At 41.9% G+C, this 26,218-nt stretch overlaps 1 protein-coding gene and 1 pseudogene across 1 annotated transcript; one reads left to right on the forward strand and one right to left on the reverse strand.

The window, feature by feature from the left end:
• Window positions 1-2,208: 2,208 nt before the first annotated feature.
• Window positions 2,209-12,012, reverse strand: LOC130076720 (polyunsaturated fatty acid 5-lipoxygenase-like). Its single transcript, XM_056241916.1, has 14 exons — window positions 11,830-12,012; window positions 8,762-8,960; window positions 8,597-8,678; window positions 8,257-8,370; window positions 7,960-8,066; window positions 7,633-7,805; window positions 7,355-7,501; window positions 7,046-7,255; window positions 6,658-6,744; window positions 6,261-6,430; window positions 5,330-5,442; window positions 2,803-2,903; window positions 2,521-2,691; window positions 2,209-2,430 (listed from the first exon to the last, which is right to left on the reverse strand). Exons 1-14 carry the CDS (start codon window positions 11,977-11,979, stop codon window positions 2,251-2,253), a joined length of 2,004 nt encoding a protein of 667 aa, XP_056097891.1. The 5' UTR covers window positions 11,980-12,012; the 3' UTR covers window positions 2,209-2,250.
• An 8,654-nt stretch (window positions 12,013-20,666) lies between these two features.
• Window positions 20,667-26,218, forward strand: part of LOC130076726 (polyunsaturated fatty acid 5-lipoxygenase-like) — a 32,679-nt pseudogene continuing 27,127 nt past the window's right edge.

Consider the following 26,218-nt stretch of genomic DNA (forward strand, 5'->3'; position numbering starts at 1 on the left):
GGATTGCTGATCAAACGAAGAGGATCCTGATTAAATCTAAAAGTTTTTGTGCCACCCATAGGCCTCCTGTGGTGCCACATGTGGATTATCGAGTTCCTGTGGAATCAAGACGTTATGCTTCCAGTTTATCGGAGGGTCCAGAGGTTATCTTCGATCGCTGAAACGAGATAAGTGCTTGATTTCTTCACAAGTTGATAACACGATCTCTGTCAAGATGGCGTTAATAAATGCGAGGTCCTTGCTGAATAAATCTTTTACTTTAAATGATTAATGTTCATCAAATAATTTGGACTTCGTTTTGTGACTGAAACATTGATGATTTTGTCCTTTATCGGAACTTTCTCCCTTTAATCGTTTATTTTGTTAACCCTCCTCCTAGAACTACTGGGCGAGGTGTTAGCAGTGTACAAAAATCATTAAATGTTGTGAGCTGCCGTCCGGGACTTATACCAGAGCTTTGAAATGCAGTTATTTAGGGTTGACTTTGCCTCTTCGTTGCTATGTGCACTTATTTATAGGCCTCCAAGGTACAATAAGGATTTTATTAAGTAATATTCAGAATTTTTGTCTTTTACAGTTCCTACCTGTGATAATATTCTTATTCTTGGTGATTTTAATATACATGCATGTTGTCCTTCCAAGCCACTGCATGGTTGGTGAATTTCTGCAGTTGATTGATTCTTTTAATTTTACTCAGTTTTACTCATAGGGTGGCCATAACCTTGATCTTGAATTGGCTTTTAGACTCTCGGTTACAAATGTTGCTGTAGATGATTTTTTTTTTTTTGTCTGATCATTTGTTTGTTTGTTTGTTTTGATGTTGAGTTTCCTTTATTGAATGCAGTAAGCATTTGGTCTGGCCACTACACTGGTTCTATAAACAGCAGATTCATTTTCAGAAGATTTTGTAACAGCGCTGCGTTAGAACGTAGCCTCACTATTGGCCGAAGCTGGTCATGTGTTTGATACTGGCCAATAGCGAGCCTACGTTCTGACATAGCGCTGCGCTATTACACTACGTGAACTCACTCAGAGGCCCACAGAGTAGAAGATGAATAGTTGAATAAAGTTGTTATTTTTGGGGGGGGGTTTGCGCACAAAAACTATTCTCGTCGCTTGATAAACTTAAGATTGAGCCACTTTGGACTATTTTAACGATGTCTTTACTAACTTTCTGGGCCGGCAGGTTTCATTTACAATAGTATATGGAGGAGTTAGACAGCTCTCAGATTTAATCAAAGGGATACTCCACTTTTTTTGGAAATAGGCTCATTTTACAACTCCCCCAGAGTTAAACTGTTGAGTTTTACCGTTTTTTAATCCATTCAGCCGATGTCCGGTTCTGGCGGTACCACTTTTAGCATAGCTTAGCATACATCATTGAAGTGGACAAGACCATTAGCAGTTCTCAAACAAAAATCACCAAAGGGTTTCGATATTTTCCCTATTTAAAACTTGACTCTTCTGTAGTTACATCGTGCACTAAGACCGACGGAAAATGTAAAGTTGCGATTTTCTAGGCTGATATGGCTAGGAACTATACTCTCATTCCTGCGTAATAATCAAGAAACTTCACTGCCGTACCATGAGAGCAGCAGGCGTAATGATATGACGCAGTGCCTGAAAATAGTTCCGTTGTGTTGACGGAAGGTGGCCTATTTTCAGGCACTGCGTCATATCATTACGCCTGCTGCTCTCATGGTACGGCAGTGAAGTTTCTTGATTATTACGCAGGAATGAGAGTATAGTTCCTAGCCATATCAGCCTAGAAAATCGCAACTTTACATTTTCCGTCGGTCTTAGTGCACGATGTAACTACAGAAGAGTCAAGTTTTAAATAGGGAAAATATCGAAACTCTTTGGTGATTTTTGTTTGAGAACTGCTAATGGTCTTGTCCACTTCAATGATGTATGCTAAGCTATGCTAAAAGTGGTACCGCCAGAACCGGAGATCGGCTGAATGGATTCAAAAACGGTAAAACTCAACAGTTTAACTCTGGGGGAGTTGTAAAATGAGCCTATTTCCAAAAAAAGTGGAGTATCCCTTTAATCAAAAATATCTTAATTTGTGTTCCGAAGATGAACAACATGAGGGTGAGTAATTACTGACAGAATTTACATTTTTGGGTGAACTATCCCTTTAAGGCTGTTTTTTATCAACTCGGAGACGGCTATTCATGCATTCGTATCATCACGCATGTTGTGTCATGTTGTGAAATAGCCCAGTTAAGTTTCCCAAGCGATGTTCTCTCAGATGGCCACACTGTTGGGGATTCGGTCTGGAGACAGATACCAATAGGGCACTTTCAAATTCTCATTTCGGCTCTTGATGATGTTGGTCACCTCAGCTAATTTCTTGCGGAAAGTCTTAGCGGCTTTCATGACCGGTTGTTCAGTGAAGTACATATCTGGATATGTGCCTAAAAACATCTGGAGAAGATTTGCACACAATCAAAACAACTTAAATTTGTAGGAAGAAAAAGTTTATGCAATCTAGTTCTGAAGAATCAGTCATCAAACCTCGTTGTCCTGGAATTGACTGAGGGCCCAATTTATTCCTAGATGCAAAGAGGAACGTCCGCGGTCCGGCAGACTCTCCATGATGTACTTCATATCCACCTGGCCCTTCTGAGCGGGAGGGGGCTTCCGCATGGTGGAAGGGCTGTTTGGGACCCAGGCGAACCAGTCATACTGGAACCCAGGACAGACACACAGATATCAGCCTATAGATAGTCCATATTCATCCTGAAAAGTGTGTGCAACGCACTTGTCCATATTCATCCTGAAAAGTGTGTAACTCACCTGTCCAAAGTTGACTGCAGCGTGTTGTGCTGAAGCTGTGAAAATCACAACAGTCAGGAACTCGACCAACTGCTCCCGAGTTTTCAGAGAATCCGGAAACTCTGTGAACATTAGATATGAGTTTACTTGTGTATGCATTATAAGCAGGGACGGACTGGGGCTAAAAAACAGCCCTGGACTTTCTCCCAAATAGGCCCATCATCCAGCCATTCGCCCCTAGCCACTAGGATGTCCTGATACTATGCCACAATACTGTAACCTATATCAGACAAGGTATTCACAGCAAGTAATATCTCAAAAACAATGATGACAATTGGGGTTTTGTTTATTAATGAAGCCTCAGTCTTCAAATAAAAACAAAAAAATGTACAATGCCATTACATCTGCATTGAAAATAAAATACAAATAATGAAATGTCACTGGCTACAGAAACCCTACTTATAAAACATATAGTTACTATATACCAGGGGTCTCCAACCTTTTTGTGTGCGAGGGCTAAAGGGATAAAATAATCTAGAAGGGCTATACTCAAAAATATTTACTATACATATAACATGGTGGTGTTTTTTTTACCTTACCTTTACCTTTACTTTTAACTTTAACTTTTTTACTTTTCACCATCATATGCGAAATAATAAAATATCTTGATATTCTGGTTCAACAATTCCTGAAAAAATTGTAATATATATATATATTATTCTCTAAAAACCTATTGTAGCATAAACATTTAGTATAAATATTTAATGCAAAATAAATAAATAAACTGCCATAACTTCTAAACAAAAACATTACTGCATTACATTTAATAGCCTACACTTATAGGCCTACATGACTATTAATATAACAGCATTTTTAATATGAATACAGGCACATTTCTGCCAAAAAATTTGTTTTACTAAGTTACAGTTAATTCATAAGTTGTGGAGTGAAATGTCTTCTAACTGGTTTGTTCTTGGAACAATGTTTCACCTGTTTTTTTTTTGCGTCAAGATGTTGAGAATATCAGCGCTGTTTAATCTGGCTTTTAACTAGCTTAAATCACAGCCATCTGTGGGTTTATAATAGAGATAGAGAATTCTGCGCTGAATTGAAATGCTTCTCAGTGGATCGCGCAACTCTGTGTAATAATGTTCGCGTGATCGAGATTAGTCCGCACAGCTGCTTCGGCCGCGATCGCAGTTTTTTTGGGCCGAGCTGATAATGCTCCGCGCTGGCATCCAACTTAAAGGTGCATTGCTGCCACCTACAGTACTGGAGTGTGAAACAGATTAGTGGGGGGAAAAACGGAAAAACAGGTTATGACTTGTGTGTATGGCGTGTATGGCGGGTGGTGGGCCGGCCCGCCGGCCGTCCTGGAGTACCGGCCGTTCTGTGATACTCCAGATCACACAGATGGCCAGTCCGCCCCTGATTATAAGAGTGGTGTAAACAATGCATATGGAATCATACAAACATTGTAAACATGTTACATCCCAGGGTGTAATTGACCCTTCCCAAAGACCTACAATGGTCAATACTCACCATTTTTCTTTTTAACATCCAACACTTTATACCCAAATGTCAAATAAATTACTTGAATCAATGAACAGCATTACTAAAGCCCCAGTTTTACAAATCATTAACTGAAAAAAGTTGTTTTAGGGTTTAGTTACCCTTTAAGGATGGATTTAAATTTGAAACTGTTTACAATTTGATTGTTATTTTGGAAGCAGTAGGAAGGTCGATGCCATTTTGGTTAATGTCCGTGTTTTCTCTTGTTGGTTAGAGGGGGAGTAAGGTTAGCCTGGTAATACCAGACTCTGCTACTTCACTTTGCTTCGTACACAGAGTCTGGGATAGCATAATAGAGAAGTGTTTTCTCTCTCGCTAGGGGGCGCGTACTGAAGTTTAAAATCATTGGTTACCCGTAAGCCAATCAGATAAGTTTGTTTATGACGTATGTTATGCGCCGACACAGCCATCGAACCACAGACATCATGCATCGAACTCAAATCTATGATCGAACTTCCACTGTAAACACTTGATTTCAGCCCGCCCTCTGTTCGTTGATTGGCCAGGCTGTTTTCAGGCCGGTGGAAAACAGAAAGATAGGCTGCTATCTCAGACTGACTACAGGAGCGAAATGAAATTAGCGGAAGTAGGAAGTCTGACGTAGTCAGGCTAGAGTAAGGTATGAATTATTTTCTTCATTTTTAATTTTTTTAAATTTTAGAACGTACTCCCCTCAAAGTCCGAACTGATGTTCGTTATTTTGGCCTGGTCCCCTCCTGAAGACTATCTGAAGCATCTCCTTTTGCATTTAGAACTTGCCAAATAAATTTTACTTGTAATGTTTAAAAAAAAAAGAATTTGTAATGCTGGAACAGCAGAGTTCTTGGTTGCCTGATAAGTTACGTTTTATCTTTTTCATGAATTCCTTTCTTACCCCCTCTCTAGACTGGGAAGGCGTGTGTAAATTGGGGGCTCATCCGGTACTTCTCACTGGGCTGGGGAGGTAAAAAGACATTTTAAATGATCCTGTACTCACCACAATTCTTCATCCCAGAGAAGCAAACATCCTGAACAAATGCTTGAATCTCCTTGTCTTTCTGAACGGTCTCATCACTGCTATAGAAGATCTTCACCACATCAGAAACAAAACTGGAGGAAGAACAAGTTAAATGATGAATCAGCAAATGTAAAAAAAAAATATAGCTATATCTTTGTGTCAAATGCATTACTAATATGTTTTTAGTTCAAATGCTAATGGTGAGAATGAAACAAAGGATGTAACCATTTTCTGTAAAATAAATAAACCACACCCACGGTTCGGTGCGCATTTACACGGCGGTTAATCTCAAATCTGACGATACATCTATAATATGGTTTAAAAAAAAAGAAAAAGCCAGTGCTGCATTGTAAAAAAAAAGATAATTTATCAATTATACACCTCTTTGTGTCTTGCACTTCAATGTTTTAATTGGCAAGGTTTAAAAATAACACGTGCACGCTGTGAGAAATTGTGCATGAATATTAAATTGTGAATTTGAAAATACAGTATCTGTATATTGCATGCATTATGTCTTAGACAGCAGCAGAAATATTAGACTGCTGTCACTTTGTGTTTTTAAAATGTTAAACCGCAAGAAAATAAGGGGAAAAAACCCACACTGCTCTTGGCTGAATAACTTTGGTAAGTTATAGTTTGATTTGTTCCATTTTATTACTGGCTGTTAATGTTAATAATGTTTGACATTTATACTAGATAGGCTAGTAGTTTTTGCTGTGGGATCAACTGGAATAGAGAATTGTGAAATTTTCACTGACATCTAAACTTTTGGTGTCAAAACCTTATTTATTACAATACAAGCACATACCAAAACCGTACCGAAACAGGTGACCAAAAACCGAACTGTGAATAATTCGAACTGTTCCACGCCGTATTTGAACAACTGTAAATTGTGTATTTTATCAAGTACCTTTTCACTGCCTCCCAGACCATCATGCCATCGTCTCTGTAGTAGTAGTTGGGCAGATCTTCCACTCCTCGAGATGTTATGGACTCAGGGAAGCACAGGGACTTATAGGTTAAAGTCTTCATGGCCTTTTGAATCACTTCCACAATTCCCGTTCCACCAGCACTAGCTAACTTTGAAACAAAAGGACACCAGTGAATCTTCTAGTCTCAGACCACATTTTGTAAATGCTTCTTTAGAGAAGTGCAATGAAGTCCACAATAGAGAAGCCACAGCTAGATGAAAATATCAAGTCATAAAGACTGTATACCTCCTCAGACCTCAAAGTCATGTGAAAGAACCAGGAATAAAATGAAAAGAAAAACTGGTTCCAAGGAAATTTATTCAGGGTTAAAGATACCTGGTCAATGATCCCATTTTTACTGATGAGTGTTTCTCGAGCCTTAGTGTTGATGGCAATGGTGAAACGGACATGAGGAATCAGCAACTGTAAGGAGAACAAAGGCTGCAATGACTGGCTGAGAGACTCTGGGCTTCAATAAAACAATAACACACACGTTTCAAAATCTCCCTTAGCCGTATGTGGTAAAAACACCCAGGCAAGTGCATTTACAGCAACAGCAATGAGAAATGGCACAAAAACCATGACTGGATCCTAGAAGGACAGTAACCTTCAGCCCTTCAATATCCACAAAACTTCTTTTTGGCATTCTCTGAATCAGATCAACTACATCAAATCTCATAGCAGTGTTAAATCTCATAGCAGTGAAAGCATAAAGGATGGCTACCTTGTACACCGGATGGACCGCAGCGAGCTGTCTGTACATGGCAATGGCAAAAACCTCAGATGTCAGATGTGTCCTGAGAAGGTGTGTGACCAGCTGGTGTACATTAAAGTCGGAGGATTTCACCCACATCTTGGCTAGCATCCAGTCGTGGTGATTATCGCTTGGGAGAAAGACAGTGTTCGCCTCCCCATCAGGGGTCTGACGACTGAGCTGTTTCAGATCAAGTAAACCAACAGAATATTTGGTAAAAACTCCAAGCGCTAACTTTTTTTTTGAAGTAATATTTTACTAAATTATTTCTACAGGCACCTGAATAGCGATCGGCATGATTTCATTCTGGCTGTTCTTGTACAGCAGGCAGAAGGGAGCAGCCAAATACTGCTGGGTATTCGGGTCTGTGGCATTGGCTCGCACTCCCTCCAGTATCACATAGTCTGCGATGTAGATGTTTCCTGCCTGTAATAAAGAGGCATTTAGAGTTGGAGCCAGAGTGACAGTGGAGAAATTCTCATTATTCAATCACATCCAGAATTGACCACTGCAACCTTATGATCTACACCACTCGGGTAGAAGCATTATTTTCTGACCTTTAACTCCTCCTGTAGAGTGAGACCTCTATCCAGGGAGCCTTTCACCATCTCCTGTGTGACTGCAAACTCATCTGGAAGATTCATGCACTTACTGATCATCACAGGATTGCAGCCGTTTAAGAACTGATAGCCAAACATGAAGTCCTTTTCCCAGTTCTGCATCACATATTCTGTCAAAGGGAATAATGGCAGTGAGTTTAGGGGTATGCAAACAATGTGTGTCTTTGCCCGTTTATTTTATATTTTCCCCACAATAATAATTTGGACAGGTCATTTTTGTATTAGAAAAAAACAAAATTTAACATAGGAAGATTCGATTCAAACCTGACACAGGGTTCTTGATTATCGTAAATATTTCTTGAAAATCTTCAATATCTTTCCAAGAGGACTGGAACAAGCTCTTAAGTTTGTTAAGACCAAGATTCTTGATCCTGAAAGAGATCGCATCAAGAAAAACACAGCTCATAATCAGATTTTCTGGTTCAGTTTCAGCCACACGTGTTTCTCAATTTATTTTGGGATATTTCCTGATCAAGCATTCTAACAGTGTCATAGAAAATCAAAAATAGTATATTTGTTAGGGATACAGGCAAAGCGAAGAATGCAAACTGGGTAACCTACGCTTTAAGTAAGCTTTCTTTGAAGTCCCCATCTTTTTCAGCTTCAAACCGAACGTCCAGAGGAAGTTCATTGCCATCTATGCTCATGGGGAAACCAGGCTGCCACTCCTTCCACCTTCAAGAAAAGGCAACATTATTCTTTCAGATATTGGACTGAGAATTATATTTGGTGATACACAAAGTTTTCCCTCTAGTATAAGTTAAGTGTGTTAAGCACTTTAAACTGTAAATGTAAACTGTAAAACAAACCAACGATAAACTCAATCATCTGGAGGAAAATAAAAACAACATTTACACCAAATGATTGAATATTGTCCAGGATTGTAAGTGTGGCCTCAAACCTGAACAGTTGTTGTCTGGATTCCAGTTCCGTGCGTCTGTGCTCTTTTAGCAAACAGCTTTCATCATCCTGAGGCAATCGAGCTAAAGGAACACACATAAATAACAGTATTTGTGACGTGCTTCATTCAAGACTGGATAGTGAAGAGAGTCGGGATAGGACTCACCCGTGCCATGTCGAAGAACCACTGCATTTTCACTCGCGATCCAGCGATAACAGGGGAAGTCAAAGCGATCTCCAGAGGGTGACGCCACACTGATGCATCTACAGTGCCACTGATCATTGAACACAAAGTTCTGCTTCTCGAGCTTCACCAGCACAATGTCTCCAAGCGTCTCCTTCACACTGACGTCGATGGCCATCACCTTTAACAACAGCTTCTGTTAGACATAACCTTTGCAATTTTGGTGGCCCTTTTTAAAAACCACCAGACAAAATGCAAACTGAGGGCCCTTCTTTTGCGAGGCCCAGTAAAAACAGGAGAAACACAGGCCACCACTGAACACCACACAGGTTATGTGCAAAAATTAAAGAGGGTTTAATTGGGGATAGCTAGGATGCAATTCATGAAAATTGGGCACTTCTGGAAAAGTTTTTGATTTTCGGCAGGGTGTTAGGTATAGGCCTAAGGTTTTCAAAAATCAATGGATACAAGTTGGGGTGGTCCCCCTAGTGGCAGTTATCCATAAAATCCAAATTGGCCATCGCCAAAAAGAGAAAAAGTTATATCTCAGCTTCCTTTAGTCTTAAATTGTTGTATAATGTAATTTTTTCTACTTTGTTTGATACAAGGTGTAACGGTGAGGCAAAGACGAAGCGGAGAGAGAACCCACATGCAAGCACTACTTTAATGAAACAAATAGGAAATCCAGGGCAAACAATGGAACTCAGGACAGGAACAAGGAACATCTACATCTACAACGACCGACAAACAACAACTGAAGTACAGAGATTTAAATACACAGGCAAACAAGATAACAAGGGGGCATGGCTAATAAGAAACCAGGGCGGAGCAGGCGACCAGGGCGGGGCAGGCAGTGCAGGCGGCCAGGGAGGTGACGACCCTTCAGGCGGCCAGGGAGGTGACGACCCTTCAGGCGGCCAGGGAGGTGACGACCCTTCAGGCGGCCAGGGAGGAGACGACCCTTCAGGCGGCCAGGGAGGTGACGACCCTTCAGGCGGCCAGGGAGGTGACGACCCTTCAGGCGGCCAGGGAGGAGACGACCCTTCAGGCGGCCAGGGAGGAGACGACCCTTCAGGCGGCCAGGGAGGAGACGACCCTTCAGGCGGCCAGGGAGGAGACGACCCTTCAGGCGGCCAGGGAGGTGACGACCCTTCAGGCGGCCAGGGAGGTGACGACCCTTCAGGCGGCCAGGGAGGAGACGACCCTTCAGGCGGCCAGGGAGGAGACGACCCTTCAGGCGGCCAGGGAGGAGACGACCTTCAGGCGGCCAGGGAGGAGACGACCCTTCAGGCGGCCAGGGAGGTGACGACCCTTCAGGCGGCCAGGGAGGAGACGACCCTTCAGGCGGCCAGGGAGGTGACGACCCTTCAGGCGGCCAGGGAGGAGACGACCCTTCAGGCGGCCAGGGAGGTGACGACCCTTCAGGCGGCCAGGGAGGTGACGACCCTTCAGGCGGCCAGGGAGGAGACGACCCTTCAGGCGGCCAGGGAGGAGACGACCCTTCAGGCGGCCAGGGAGGAGACGACCCTTCAGGCGGCCAGGGAGGAGACGACCCTTCAGGCGGCCAGGGCGGACCAGACAGTTCGGGACTGACGGGGAGCGTAGGCTCGGCAGGACTGACGGGGAGCATAGGCTCGGCAGGGCTGGCGTGAAGCTCAGGCTCGGCAGGACTGGCGTGAAGCTCAGGCTCGGCAGGGAGAAACTCCGGCAGGTTTGGTCTCGGCGGGACGAGACTCTGGCAGGGCGGTAAGGGAGAATCTTTTATCTCCACGTTGGACCACAAACTTCCCCTCCATGAACGCCTCGTGGACTGCTGGATGGGTATCTGGCAGGTTTGCCATGTCCTTCAGGAATACTGGCATCCAGCGGGCATAATTTGTATGCCCAAAGGCAAATAACCATGGGCACAAATCATCGAGGGCATTCAGGGTCAGTGGCCAATTCCCCACTCGGTGACCACGGATGAGGCGGCAGTTGATCATGAGGTAGTCTCGAACTGTTAGACAGTAAGAGGTTGTTGGAGCATTATTCCTGAGTCTACTCTCCCACATCTCCATGCTTTCATGAGGCCCATAGCCCTCTTGGCAGTACTCCTCATATGCCTGTATTTTGAGTACATGGAGCCAGGCAAGCGTAAGCTGGTAGGCTTGGGTTTAAACACCTCTAGATAATCCTTCCAAGGACTTTCAAAATAGTTCTGAGATGAGAGTTCTAAGAACTACTCGCATCACAAGTTAGCAAAAGTAAAAGCTAGTTTCCTATCACTTTAAATTAAGTGTTCTTATGTTATTACCCAGTAATAAATTAATTTACATTATGTAAAACGTGTCATTATACAACAATTTAAGACTAAAGGAAGTTGAGATAAAATCTTTTGTCTTTTATGTGGGCACCATTCTGGTTTTTATCGATACCGGCCACTAGAGGGCTACCCCAACTTGTATCCATGGTTTTTCAAAAACCTTAGGCCCATACCTAACACCCTGCCAAAAATCAAAAACTTTTCCAGAAGTGCCCAATCTTCATGATTTTTCACGTATTCCTTCCCAGCTAGGAAGAGATGAATCAGGTCAGATGAATCAAAAATACCACCCCAGTTTTCACTGGAGTCAGGATGCTCTGGTTTTAATTAATCGCATTAGGTATTTTGTGGTATATTATAATATTATTTTTCTTTATGAAACACATTTTCAATAAACATGTAGGTTGAATTGGATTATCTGTCAGCGGGCATTTTATTGCTGTGAATAACCTGGAGAAGTGAAGAAATTTGTGGAAGCTTTGGAAGGAGAAAGTGGGGTTACAGCATTGCAGTTTGGAGAAACTTTAAACAACAGTCATCTTTAATAATATAGAGACTGTGATTTCAAAAATTTTTGTGAGGAAACAAAGGTTTTTGATGACACCCACAGGTATAATACATGTCTGCAAATCTTGAGATATCAATAAATAAATCAAATAACTGCATGTTTAAATGGTAAAAAAACCCAATACTATTTTAATTTTATTTAATTTGAGCTGAATTTGGGGGGGGGGGGGGGGGTTCTTACCGTTCCTCTTGCAAATTGTTGAAAGAAGGAATTGTCCAGCAGAGTCCGGTCACTGCATCTCTCCGTGCCCGTCAGCGTCAGGTAAACGTAATCATTTGTCCCAGCAAACTCCTGTTTACCAGTGGAGACAAAGACTGTGTACGTGGACATTGTGCTCAGATGCGAAGACAAGTATAACTGACTCTCTGCTCTCACACCTGTGGCTTTTATATATGAAATTATATGAAAATAATTTTTTGTTTTTGCACTTTGTATTGGGGTGAGGTCTATTGTATGACTGGTTTTCCAGCTAAGACAGAACATGAGATAAAACACCCTGTAATAAAACAATCAAACTCACTAATCTCAAGACAAAATTTTTAAGAAAGAGCAATGCATCCCCCTCTTCCTGCTCCCTCCTCTTTCCCCCTGACTCAAGTCAGTGAAAGTTCACTAAGAATGTCGATACACATAGGATGTATCTTTTTCCCTTTCATGTTTGGTGTCATTTTAAATGTCTCAGTGTGATTGGTAAAATGGTCTAAATTTTACAGCAGTCACTTATTTTATGTGAAAGATTGAAAACTTTTTGGCCGTATCTCTTTAAGATATTTCTTCATCATCATTGCTCCTCTCCCCTGAAACCAGCTGCAGCCCTTGGTGCACAGGAATAGGCCCAACACAATTCCAAAAATATTTGTGTAGTAAATATTTACAACTCTTTTGTTCTTATCTGGATTATATAGTACTTTATACAATACAGATTGTTTCAAAGCAGCTTTACAGTGATAACAGGAAAATTTGGCTGTTGTTCATCTGAAGTCAGTTCAGTGTTGATTCAGTTCCGTTGTAAAGATCATCAATTATTACAGTTTTTTACAATCACTTTGTTACTATTTTCAGAACCTTGATGTCATTTTTCAAAACTCTAGACTTAAAACAGTTATCACTTGTAACACAGGCTGTCTAATGTTCAAAACATTGCATTGTGCATTCACATCTTTAAAGAAATCTTGCACTTGCACAATCATTGTTTCAAACAAATTTACTGTGAAATACCATTGAAACATAACTACCCACCCACACACAAGCAACCGATAGTTTCACTGTGTCATTGTTCGTACAATCATTAAATATTGTAGAACATAATAGGTGATCCAGGTTTCATTATGGCACTACATGTACAGTAAAGACATCTCTGTAAAAGTACTGCAGTTGTAGAGAGAATACACACATAGTGGAATCACTGAACAAAGTGTGTAATATATTGATGCAAAGCACTACAGTACACAACATAAGTTTATTGGAATCAAAGCAAAAATATAAAATATTATGTAGGCTAGATCCATGGATATTGTAGTCTAATTGGTTCATGCTCCACGTTAATTGGTGACAATGAATCTCGTTATCTTGAAACTGTCATGATTTACTGTAAACATGGAAGATTGTGTGTCTGTTTCCATACAACTATGCATTGAGTAATGCAACAGTTACTTATCATTTTGAGCAGTTGTATCAATTGATAGTTAGATCATTGTAAGGAAATGAATAGACACTCATTTAGTGAAAATGTACATTAGTCAAATGTAATGTGTGAATTGCCTTTTGAAATAGTAGTACTGTGATGTTAAGTTGTGTCATATTGAACAGGTGATTTTTGTTGAATGAACAAATGATCTAAGTTTTATGTGTATTGTATCCAAGCAATTGAGAAAAGGGTTAGAGTTTTGAAAAATGTGCATTTTGATCATTGGTTGTGAGTTTTGTGGCTAGAGTTGTGAAAAATGACATCAGGGTTCTGAAAATTCTGTAAATTCAAATAATCTATAAAGCAGTTCTGCAAAAATGATCTGAATATGGATATGGACCGGATCCGACTGACTACGGTACCCTCAGGATAAGGATGAGACAGACTGACTAATATTAGCGTAGATGCCATTCTTCTTACGATGTAATGAGTACATCGGATGTTATAGGAAGTGTTCCTGGTTCCGATTGACCTAATTTATGCAGCCTAACAATCATTTAACTGATTTAAATTATATAAATTGAAAATGTGTTATGTGTATGCCAGGTTAAAGAGATGTGTTTTTAGTCTAGATTTAAACTGACTGAGTGTGTCTACTTCCCAAAACAAGGCTAGTGTAACCAGAGGCTCGCAATGCCAAGCGTTATGCGCGGCCAGCGACAACAGTTATGGAAAAAACTTGTCTGCGTTGTGTTGTAGAGTTATTGGACACTGGACAGCAGGCGGAAGTTTCACTGGATCTTTTATTTCTGATATAAAAGAACAAATAAGCAGCCCCTGAGTGATTGACCCTTAAAAGGGATAAATGACCAAAATAATCACACAGGTAAGTAAAATAACATTATACACATAAATTGGGGTGAAAATATAGATATAAAAGCAATAATTACAATAAAGATTAAATAAGATTATCAGAAACCAAATGAGACCTACCTCTACTGTTCAGTTACAACGTAAAAGGAAAGAGGAGGAGACAGAACAGGCAATTATGTTTAATAGGGAGCCAATGCAGTGTTGACAGAACTGGACTAGTATGGTCATACTTCCTGGTTTTAGTAAGAACTCGAGCTGCAGCGTTTTGGACCAGCTGGAGTTTGTTTATTAAGCGTGCAGGGCAACCACCCGTTAGAGCGTTAATAGCCTTGAGGTCATGAAAAAATGTGGTTTTACATATGCTAGAAATGTTGCTTTCAAATGAAAGATTGGTATCAAAGAGCACATGTTACATGTCAGTTTGTTTTTGGACTTTCTGTTTGCATTTGTTCAGTTTCCAGCCATTACTTTGTTTCCATCGTCACGTCTTAATTAGTTGATTTGGTTCAGCTGTGTGTCATTAATCATCTCATTAGTTCTTTTTGTTTATGTATATATACCCTGTTTTTTCCCTCAGTCTCTGTCGGTTCTCGTTAACGTTTTGGTTGTGTTTTTCTCCTGAAATCTTCCTAGTTCCAATGTGTTTGTTCAGTAAAGTCTTCCTTCTAAAGTATCATTCGTCGTGAGCATTTCTAAGTACCGCAGTCACGTAACAGAAGAACCGACAAAAACATTTGTGCATTTGGCAGACATTTACATTTATGCATTTGAAAGACCCTTTTATCCAAAGCGACTTACATTGCATTTCAAGGTACACATTTACATTCTTATCAGTTCAGCTTCCCCTGGGAGTTGAACCCATGACCTTGTCGTTGCAAGTGCCAACGCTCTACTGTTTGAGCTACAGGAAAGCTAGTATCCACGAAAAACGGACCACAAGATGGGCATTTTCCCCTCCTCAACTGATCCAGCCGATCGCCTTATCTCCATCTCCCAGGACCACCGTCCGAACGAGGATTATGTTGAGGAGTTCCTCGACCTTGCCCATCAGGTGCCCTGGAACGAGGGGACCCTAAAAACCCTTTTCTGTACTGGGTTAGATGAACACCTATTTCACCATCATTTGGCAGACATTTACATTTATGATAAAAACCTTGATTACCTTAGATCCAGCAGCATGGAAATTCGGATTCTTCCTCCAGCCACTAAGAGGGAGCGGAGGGCACGACGTCAAGCATTGTCTGCCCTGCGTCAGCAGGGGTGCAGCGTAGGTGGATTTGCTCAGCTGTTTTGGACCCTGGCTGTGGGACTGAAGTATAATGATATTGGACTAATAGTTGTTTTTAATGGATGCCTGGACTACCCATTGCCTCCATGGGAGATGGAGGAACTTAAAACAGTGGGTTTTTGGGGCTTCATTGACTACCTTCAATATCGAAGTCAAGTTGTTACTCCTGGTCTGGTGGAGCCTATTCCCAAGATGGCCGCCACCGTTCCAGAGCCTCGTCCCAAGATGGCCGCCGCAATTCCAGAGCCTCTTCCCAAGACGGCCGGCGCCATTCCAGAGTCTCCAGCCAGGATGGCTGCCGAGCCAGAGTCTTCAGACAAGATGGCCTCCACACCAGAGCTTCCAGCCGCCTTGCCACCGCCTCGCCCTTCCAAACAGAGGAAAAGGAGGACGGGTTCCTCTGTCCCTCAAAGCCCAAAGCCCGCTGCCATCCCAGAGCCTGTCCTGACTCCGCCCAAGCTCCTGGCCCTGCCGGCTCCGCCCATTCTGCCTGTCAAGCCTGAATCTTTTCACGTCAGGCCTGCTGAGCCTAAGGTTCTTCGCGTCAGGCTGGCCGAACCTGGACTTCTTCATGTCCAGCCTGCCTAGCCAGAGACTATTCAGGTCATGCCTGCCTAGCCAGTGACTGTTCATGTCAGGCCTGCCGAGCCAGAGACTTATAAAGCTGCGCTTGGATCTCACCTAGTCTCAGAGCTATCTGTGACACTAAGCGCAAACTGGCTAATTTGTGTCCGCGAGATCCACGTAACTCGGCCATCGTGGAGTATGCGACATCGGGTCCCTGACGAAAGAATAATTGTGTAATTCCCTTCAGTATCTTGAGGCTTTGGAGGGAGCTTTTTGAACTCCTGAATCAGGAAAATACTTAAATTTAGCTTTCATATTATTGAGGGCAGAAACCTGGTGAAGCTCTTTCTCATTTCTTGAAGAGAAATATCTGACCAAAGAAGCACAAAAAGGTGGGTTACCCTGGAAGAATGTGGATGAAACAAGAGTCAAGCAGCTAATTCAGGGAGCTATTGAATCTGACTCGCTGTTGCTCCAGCTGAGATTGAGAGAGAGATGAGAAAATCCACCTACTTTTCTAACTCTCCTAAATGAGAAGGGAGGCAGAAGAAAGCAAAGCTAACAGACATAGTATGGGTGTCACTGTAAAGTAGTTTGGCTGTGATGAGAGAATTGAAAGCTGAGTTTCAAGAGCTACGTACAAAAGTTGGAGAAGGACCTTCTCAAGTACCTGTGTCAGAGGTGATGTTGGAGTTAAAGCCCTTACCAAGTAGGAGAGAGGGTGACACACCAGTGACACACCACTTCAATGAGTGTTCGACAGTTGCCACAGTCGATGAGATCCCTGACCAATGGAGCAAGCTGATACTTCTGTGAAACCCCAATTGGAAAAGATTAAAGTAGATTACTTTTGTTACAGATGTGGGGAAGATGGCCACATTGCTCCAAAGTGCAAAGCTCCTGAGTATTATAGTCTGGTGATACAGAAGCTTGTGCGATCCTTACGAAAGGCCAGAAACTAAAGAATGGATCAGAGTAGTGGTGGATCTCCGGTCACTATCATCTTTGAGTCTTGGTAATCTGCAAACCTGTCTTCAGTACCCATTCAGCCTCTTTCCGGTCCATGCGATGTTACTGGACGCTCTTCGGTGGAGGGCTCGATCCTCCACCGCCTCCTTGTCTCCGGTTGAGGTTGATAGCCGGCAGCTCTTTCCCCTTCATGACTCCTCCGCTCCCTCAGTCCCAAGTGCACGGCAGCGAGCTCTCCATCCCACCTGCTGTTCAATCGCTCCAGCATCACCCCCTCGGGCAGCCACTGCAGTCACTGCTCCTTCGTGCTGCCTGACCTTGCCCAAAAGACATTGCCACAGAAACTCTCTGCTCTGAGTAACATCACTAGTAGTGGGCCAATAAAACTAATATGTATTGATTTCCTGTTGATAGAGCCAGATTCCAAAGGTGTTGCTAATGTCCTAAACGTCACTGACCATTTTACACGCTATGCCCAAGCCTACCCGGCTAAGTACCAGAATGCAGTGACCATTGCAAAGATTTTCTGGGAGAAGTTCTTTGTGTATTACGGACTTCGAGCCCGTAAACATTCAAATTAAGCGCTTTGAGACTAAGACTTTGGGAGTCGACTTATAAAAGAACTCTTGGAAATGTTAGGGATTAAGAAATCAAGGACGAAGCCTTAGCACCCTCAGGGAGACCCACAACCTGAACAATTTATTGGTCACTACTCCTCCTGATGGGTACTTTGGATACAGCAGAAAAGCACAAATGGAGCCATCAATCTGCAAATTAGTACATGCATACAATTGTACTAAAAATTAGGCTACAGGGTACTTACCTAACTTTCTTTTGTTGGGAAGAGAAGCCCGCTTGCCAATTGATGTGTGCTTTGGAACTTCTTCAGAAGGAGGAGATGGACAGACATGCCAGAAGTATGTCCAAAACCTGAAGACAGATCTTCAGAAAGCCTACTGACTAGCTTCTGAATCCGCACTGAAGAATCATCAGAGAAACATCAAATTATAAGGCCCGGAGACCCTAAGTGGAAAATCAGCCCCGTACAATGTTCTTGAAATGTGACAATTTACCTGTGTACAAACACAAACCTGAGAGAGGAACAGGAGGAGTCAGGGCAATGCACAGGCATCATCTCTTACTTACTGGAGAATTGGTGAGGATGCCAAAACCTGATTGGAGACAAGAAGTTCCTCAAAGGCCAGGCTGGTCTAGACAAATGTGCAGAGTTAATTCCTGTCACTGTGAGACAGTGAATCTCAACATTCTGGAGGAGAGAAAATGGTGGAGGAAACCTATGAAAATGAGGATTCCAGAAATAATATGCACCCAATTGTAGACTCCGTGGAGAAAGAAACTTCAGGAGGAGAAATTAGCTCTGGAAATGCATCAGACTTGGAGACAGAATCCATGGAGCATTGTCCTAAAAGGAAGCGGAAACCTGTTTCTAAGATAAGCTATGATGAACTAGGCCAACCCAGTGAGATACCCGTTACAGTTGTGCACTGAGGAATAGTTATTCATCTGACAATTTCCAAAAAGATTGAACTTTGCCCTTCAAAAAAAAAAAGTTGTTCAATGGGTCGCCGCTGAGGGCGATCTCAGTAAATCCACATGATTCATGGTTTCACAGATTGTCGTTGTTTCTTTTCTGTTAACTGTATTAACAGTCTACTATCAGCCAGAGAGTTTGACTAAGAAAGCCAGAGAAGAGCCAAAGTGATAGTGAATTGGTTTATTGAATAATCTTAGTTGCGCATGTTTCATCTGACCAGTACTAATTCAGCAAGTGTTATTATACCAAAGCACAAGCAAAGGAAAAACAAAATACTGCTTCACAACTTCATCCTGTGACTTTAAAAACCTTGAAAGTACAATCTGAACCCCAACAATTAGAAGCCTTTTGAATCATTTCCACAATTGCAGTTCCACCAGTGCCAGTGAAACACAAGGACACCAGTGAATCTTTGTGAAACAGAAGCCAGATCCTACAGCTAGATCACACACACACACACACACAAACAAAGAAATCAGACAAGAATGTGTCTTCCTTAAACGTACAAACATTCAACATTTCTGTGCATTAGAATGAGGTTTCGTTTTCGTTTGCAAAAGTTGATGGGTCACATGCCATTCAAATGATTAGTTTCACTATTTGTGTGTGGGAGAGTTTGCGGGTTATCTAATCACTTTTTGACTATTGGAACTTAGAAAACTTGTTGATAATGGGTATAGAATACTTCGAATTTCAGGAAATTCATCCCCTGCGCATTTTCATTGTGGTTTTCATGGGGCAAATGTGTATGTATAGATCTAGATTTACAGTTTCTATCAATCCATTAAATTAGCCAAATATCCTAAACCATAATGTAATTTTCCCCAAAAAATTAATAATTTCTCTAAATTATAAACATAATTTATATATTTTTCAAAACTCTAATCACATTGTCAGCAGTTTCCTCCATGTGATCGTGCTGAAAGCACCAGCATTCAAAAACCACCTCAATGACACCACACAATCCTCAGCATTTGAACACTTATAAAAAAAGAGATGCTTCTAGTATCGATTCTTAGTATAGATCCTCTTTTTAGTATTATTAATTCATCATTTTTTTTGTGTGGATATGTACCAAAAACTTTCAAGCTGGCTGTTATTAAACCTTTTATTAAAAAAAACCCAGAACATTGTCTATAGAATTAGTAAATTACAGGCCAATCTCGATACCTTTTCTGTCAAAAAATACTAGAAAATGAAGTATCCTCACAACTATGTTCCTTCTAAGAAAGAAATGGTATATATGAGAATTTCCAGTCAGGATTTAGACTGTATCATAGTAAATGATTTGCTCTTATCACCTGATCGTTGTTGTATCTTTCTATTAGTGTTACTAGATCTTAGTGCGGTATTTGATACTATCGACCACAATGCTCTTTTGAATAGACTTGAACATTATTTTGGCATTAGTGGAATTACATTGGCATGGTTTAAATCATACTTTTCTGACTGTCATCAGTTTGTAGCAGAAAACGAAGGGGTGTTATTTTAATCACAAGTTCAGTATAGAGTACCACAAGGCTCAGTACTTGGGCCATTGCTTTTCACCCTGTACATTGTTTTCACCCTGAGCTCGAAGTGGCAAAGAAAAACCTTCTCTGTCTTTTTTTTACCACTAAGTCAATCAATACACCTTGCCATGGCAATGTTCACTTAGTTCCAGAGAGGCAGAGCTGGATGTCATTTGGCTCTGCAGTGAGCAATACTTTGAATTGTGTTGCACGATATTTTTTTTAGGCTGCCTATTTCTCCTGAGTAATTACAAGCTTTGATGGTAATTAAAAATATTAGTGACCAGCACAAACGTGCTTTTGTTTTGCTTCAATTTTATAATTATAACTCTTTTGTTACATCTTTTATTTTCACAAATATGTTATCAGAGCCCTTCAAATTAGAATAAAGATGGTGATTGTTAATGTTGAATTTAGATTTTTATGTGTTAACAGCCACTACATCTGTCTGGATCAGGCTTTAGTTTAGAATGTAAAACTATTTAAAGATAACTTAAATATGAAGGAATTGTACAGAGTTGGTGCCATTACTCTTGATAAAGATCAAAAAGTTATCACAAGTTCGATTGATAGACCACACCCCAATACAAAAGGCAAATCAGGAAATTAATTTCACATAACCACAGGTGTGAGAGCAGAGTCAGTTATACTTGTCCTCCCATCTGAGCACAATGTTCACGTACACAGTCTCTGTCTCCACTGGTAAACAGGAGTTTGCTGGGACAAATGATTACGTTTACCTGACGCTGACGGGCACGGAGAGATGCAGTGACCGGACTCTGCTGGACAAATCCTTCTTTCAACATTTTGCTAGAGGAACGGTAGGAAAGTTTTTTCCCCCCTTTCAAATTCAGCTCAAATGAAATAAAACTTAAATAGTATAGGTTTTTCACTATTTAAACATGCAGTTATTTGATTTATTTATTGATATCTCAAGATTTGCAGACATATTGTCACTCTCATTTAACTGTGGGTGTCATCAAAAACCTTTGTTTCCTCACAAAAATGTGAGAAATCACAGTTTACTCTATTATTAAAGATGACTGTTGTTTAAATTTCTCCAAACTGCAGTGCTGTAACCCCACTTTCTCCTTCCAAAGCTTCCACAAATTCCTTCACAGCAATATAAAGTCCTCTGACAGATATGTAAGGGATAATCCACGGCTAGCCATGCATTAAAGGATTTTAATGCACGACGTAGAGGCGAAGAACCACCCGACGCGAAGCTTATACCTCGGTTATTTGCCAAGTTAAAAAGAAGTTAAAGCAGTAACTGATGTTTACAATGTAATTTTTTTAACAGACGTGTAAAAATGACGGTTATTTTCTTAAGTTACGGCTCGTTAGTTCTAGCACTCCGTCCGCTTTAAATAAAGTAGAGCCATCGGATTGCTTTTATTTGAATGAATTATCACATTTATTTAAATTCATTATTAAAAGAGAGAGACAGAGAACTGAAAGAGAAGGAAGAGAGAGAGAGAGAGAGAGAGAGAGAGAGAGAGAGAGAGAGAGAGAGAGAGAGAGAGAGAGAGAGAGAGTGCATCTCTGTGCGCGTCTCTTCTTTAAAGTCTACAGTCCCCTCGTTGCTTAAGCATAGCTAACTTAATGATTCATGGATTTATTACAATTATTTATGAATGACAGGCAACACTGACAGTGACAAGGCAATCTTTATTTGAACTAATCATGTCATTTATTTAAATTAATTAGCTGTATCTGTATGTCAAACCAAACTTTTACACGGATGATGAACGCTGGTGTCTTTTCCATTTTTCCTGTAGCGCTTTAAAACTGATTTAAAGACGGCATTGCTTGACTTGAAGTCTTGAAGCCCATATGATGTATTTTGTAATGTTACGGTTTATACCTGCTCTGAGACACCTCAAACTTGCAACTGTATTCGCGTCCAGCAGTAGACTGAACAGAGGCATAAAACTCCAGCAATGTCTCATTAAAAAGAGATGCAGAGTAGGTCTCGAAATCACAATTGTTCTGTCTTTGATGTGTGGCACCCGATTGTACAACTGACTACGCCACCCCTTGGGCTAAACTAGTTAGTGCCAGTGTTAGAGCAAGGGGAACTCTACCCCAATAAAATGTACAAACACAGGTTCTTAGAAAAGTATAAAAATACAATATTTATTGAGGAATTATTGAAGATGTTGGTTGGTCAAAAAAATAAATAAATAAATAAATAAAACAAATAAACATATAACTAGGGAATACCAAGCCATCCGCAAGGGAGCCAGTAAAGCAGTCGAGAAAACACTAAGGGAAGGCTAGGTTCGCACTACCACCGGTGAACAAAACACAGACTTCATTTGAAGTAATACACACTAGAGTTCAAGGTCTACGCACTGCACACTCACAGCACTCTAATAAATATGGTTAAAAGGCATTGAGGTTCACCATACACGGCACTGCAAACTTCTTCGTTTAACAAGAGAAAAAGAAAAAAAGAAGAAAAAGGAAACCCGCTTTCCAGTGAGGTCTCTTATACAGGAGTTACCCTGGCTCCACTAACACCGAGGCTGGTTACAAACAAAAAGGGGAATTGGGCATAAATGAAACAATAAAATAAATAAACCCGCTCTAGCCTGTGACGCACAATTCAAACAACCACATACAATAACAGCTACAGCCAACAGGCTAGAGGAAAACAAACAACCAACAAAAGGAAAGAAAAAAAAGAAATAATATACCTATAATATAAGCAAGTAGCATACACAATCACACAGTATGGAGAACAGCAGCTAACAACTCAAGGGTAACTGCACAGATCTGAAAACACAATAACCACATCATTGAGAATATTTGTTTGATCATGCTTCAGTCAATACAAATCACGTTTTTAGATGCAGTCACATCTTCCAGGATAAAATGGCCATATAAAAAAAGTTGGTCAATATCAAGATGTACGTCTTTGGATACAAACAAAATACACACACAGTAGTTAGAACAGCAAGGGAAAAGAAGTACAGGCGGAACTTAATTCAAGACATACCTGTCGTAACATTCACAGTGAAAAGGGGAAGACTAGTTGAATGTAAACATCCCACTGCAGTCAGTCTCCAGCCGATGCTTATTAAACGCGGACGTAGTTTGGCATTACTTTGCTCGCTCGCCCATACATGGTCAGACAGGAAGACAATGGCGCGCCGCGGCTCAATCAGTGTCGGCTCCTTCACGCACTATTAAAACAAACACTCACTTGGCAATCTAACCCACAGTGAAAAACGACAGAGAAGAAAAACGGTTTTAAACATACCTCAACACTCACACCGCATCTGAATCGCTGATTCACCACACCAGAGCCAGCAGTACATTTACACTGTCCCAGTCTAAGGACGCCAGGTGTTTATATAGAAGCCTGCCTCAATCGCGTTTGATGGCTTACTAAATGCCCGCTCCACCCACCAATTAGTGACGTGATTAAACATGAAAATGAAAGAGTCAGAACGAGCGTAAACTGAAGGAACCCAATCCTAACCAGGCCCACAGGCTACATTCCACCCCCTCCAAGTTAATCGGCGGCCCGACGATGGCAGTTTACACTCCAATACTCTGGTCACCACCCTTTGGCAATATCCCCTCCTCAATCCCCATAGAAACGGCTCGAGGGAGCCGGTAGGGGTTAGGGTGCTGACCTGCCGTAGATCTAACGGAGCGTCGCAGAGGCATGGTCACGTCTTCAGGTATAGCCTCCATTTCAGCAGGAGCGAGGGAACTGGGTGAATCTAGGGCCTCCTGGATCTCCTCAGGATGAAAAATGACCACATCTTCCTGCCCTTCCTCTTCCCTGACCGTGGAGTTAGTGGACAAGTCAGTTTGGCTCGTGGAAGGAATGGCCTCCTCTGCCATTGACTGTAATCCCTCTATAACAGCCCTCAACTCAGACCGGTGCACCTGCCGGACTGGTCCTTCTCCATCTCTAGGGGCCACAGTGTATACCGTTCCAGTCCCAGAGGGACTCCGTAGCACCCGAAACACAACAGAGTTCCAGTGATCTTGGATCTTATTCCGTCCAGGCACATGGTTACGCAGGTACACCAGCCTCCCCTCTTCGAGTCCAGGATCGTTCACATTGTCATTGTGGCTCTGGTTCCGTCGGCGTATCAGTTCATCTGATCTTTGTCGGACATGCTCCTGGGTCACCCGCATACTCTGTTGATGTTTCTGGATCCAGTCCTCCAAGTTGCCGGGGTCCTGCACTGTTACCCCAGTCCCAAGCAAGAAATCCACGGGTAGTCTTGGATGGTTACCGAACATAAGATAATATGGAGTATGCCCGGTAGTCTGGTGGGGTGTCGTGTTATAGGCAAAAGTCAACTGCGGCAAATGGTGGGGCCAGTGTCGTGTTTCGGCTGATGGTAGGGTACGCAACAGGTCGTGCAAGGTACGGTTAAATCTTTCACACTGTCCATTACCTTGGGGGTGGTAAGGGGTGGTTCTACTCTTCTGGATGCCATACATCTGACAGAGTTGTTTAATCAGGATGCTTTCAAAGTTCCGCCCCTGGTCAGAATGGATAGGGCCGAAACGATGGAACCACTGCTGGACCAACACTTTGGCCACAGTGGAAGCCCTTTGATCTTTGGTGGGAAATGCTTGAGAGTACTTGGTAAAGATATCAGTCAAGATCAAAACATTCTCCCGACCATCACTTGCAGGTTCCAAAACTGTGAAGTCGATAGCCAGGATCTCATTTGGCTAGGTAGCCTGCAGTGTCCCCCAGTAGGCACGAATCTTGGGCTGGACAGCCTCCCCAACACACACATTTGACATCGTTGGCACCACCGTTCAGTATCCCTGGTCATATTCGGCCAGAAGCACCGGTCCCGTAGGAGCTGGAGGGTCCTCTCAGTGCCCTGGTGCCCCTGATTATCATGGACACTATGGAGGACTTCTTCCTGCAAGCACTGGGGGAGCAGCAGCTGGAGTGTCTCCAGGCCTTCACCTGGGGAATGAATGAGGCGGTACAATACCCCTTCCTTCTTGACTAGGCGGTCCCATTGATGCAGCAGTGCCCTGCTGGGGCGAGACAACAACTCACGCTCCTCAGCTCTTGGACGACGCCCTGCTTGATGGTATTGGCGCACCGGCCCTATGACTGGGTCAGTCTCTTGCAGCAGGCTTAGGTCCTGAGGGGTACGGCCAGGTAGCGCCACAACTTTGTAACACTCCCTTTTCTATTTAGGTGTTACCCTGAGGGGGTTCAACAGAATTTCAACTGGTACTGAAATAGAACCACTTCATTCAACAAATATTAATTTTCCTATTTTTATTTCACACGTGCATCTAATTGCCCCCAACAATAAACAATATAAGGAAACCAATAGTCTTTGTCTCTGTGTAAATGAGACGATAATATAAACAAAACTTAAAGTCAGTGTCCAGTCTTTAGATGAGTTGAAATGAAGATGGTGAAGAGATGAGTATCAAACCCAGTGGATATTTGAGATCGACGCAATGATATTATCCAATAATCCAGTATGAGTATGAGGTGAAGATAGTAACTGGTATTTGGTGCCTCGCTACAAGTCAAGTCAAGTCACATTTATTTATATAGCGCTTTTCACAATACAGATTGCATCAAAGCAGCTTCACAGTGATAACATGAAAGTAGTACAACACAGTTCAATAATATTGTTGAATATTAAATATCCCCAACTAAGCAAGCCAAAAGCAAGGCGACAGTGGCAAGGAACCAAAACTCCATCAGATTGGATGGAGAAAAAAACCTTGGGAGAACCCAGGCTAGTCAGGGGCCAGTTCTCCTCTGGCTAACAATCATAGGGTTTTAAAGAAGCTTTACAGTAAGTCCATATCAGAGAGTACCTGGAAAAAATACATTTAGTTAATCATGTAATATTTAGGGGATAACATATCGCCGGCGTTGAGTCGTCTCTTCGCAGGCGTTGAGTCGTCTCTTCACAGGCGTTGGTCTTCTCATCACAGGCGTTGAGGCATCCGAAATCCCCGTGAGAGGCAGGATACCAAACTGGAGCCTACGAACGCCATTTTTCTCGGGACAAGCGTCCCGAGATAACAGCAGAAAGGCAGATGGGAAATAATTAGCATAGCTGATGTTCATAATGATTTCCATTACACGGGAGTAGGTGTTAGAAAACCATAATCTCACAACTCTCCGTAACCCAAATTCTCCGCAACCATACGGA

Source organism: Rhinichthys klamathensis, unplaced genomic scaffold (assembly GCF_029890125.1).
Source record: "Rhinichthys klamathensis goyatoka isolate OS25496 unplaced genomic scaffold, OSU_Roscu_1.1 h1tg000685l_1, whole genome shotgun sequence".
Classification (NCBI taxonomy): Eukaryota; Metazoa; Chordata; class Actinopteri; order Cypriniformes; family Leuciscidae; genus Rhinichthys; species Rhinichthys klamathensis.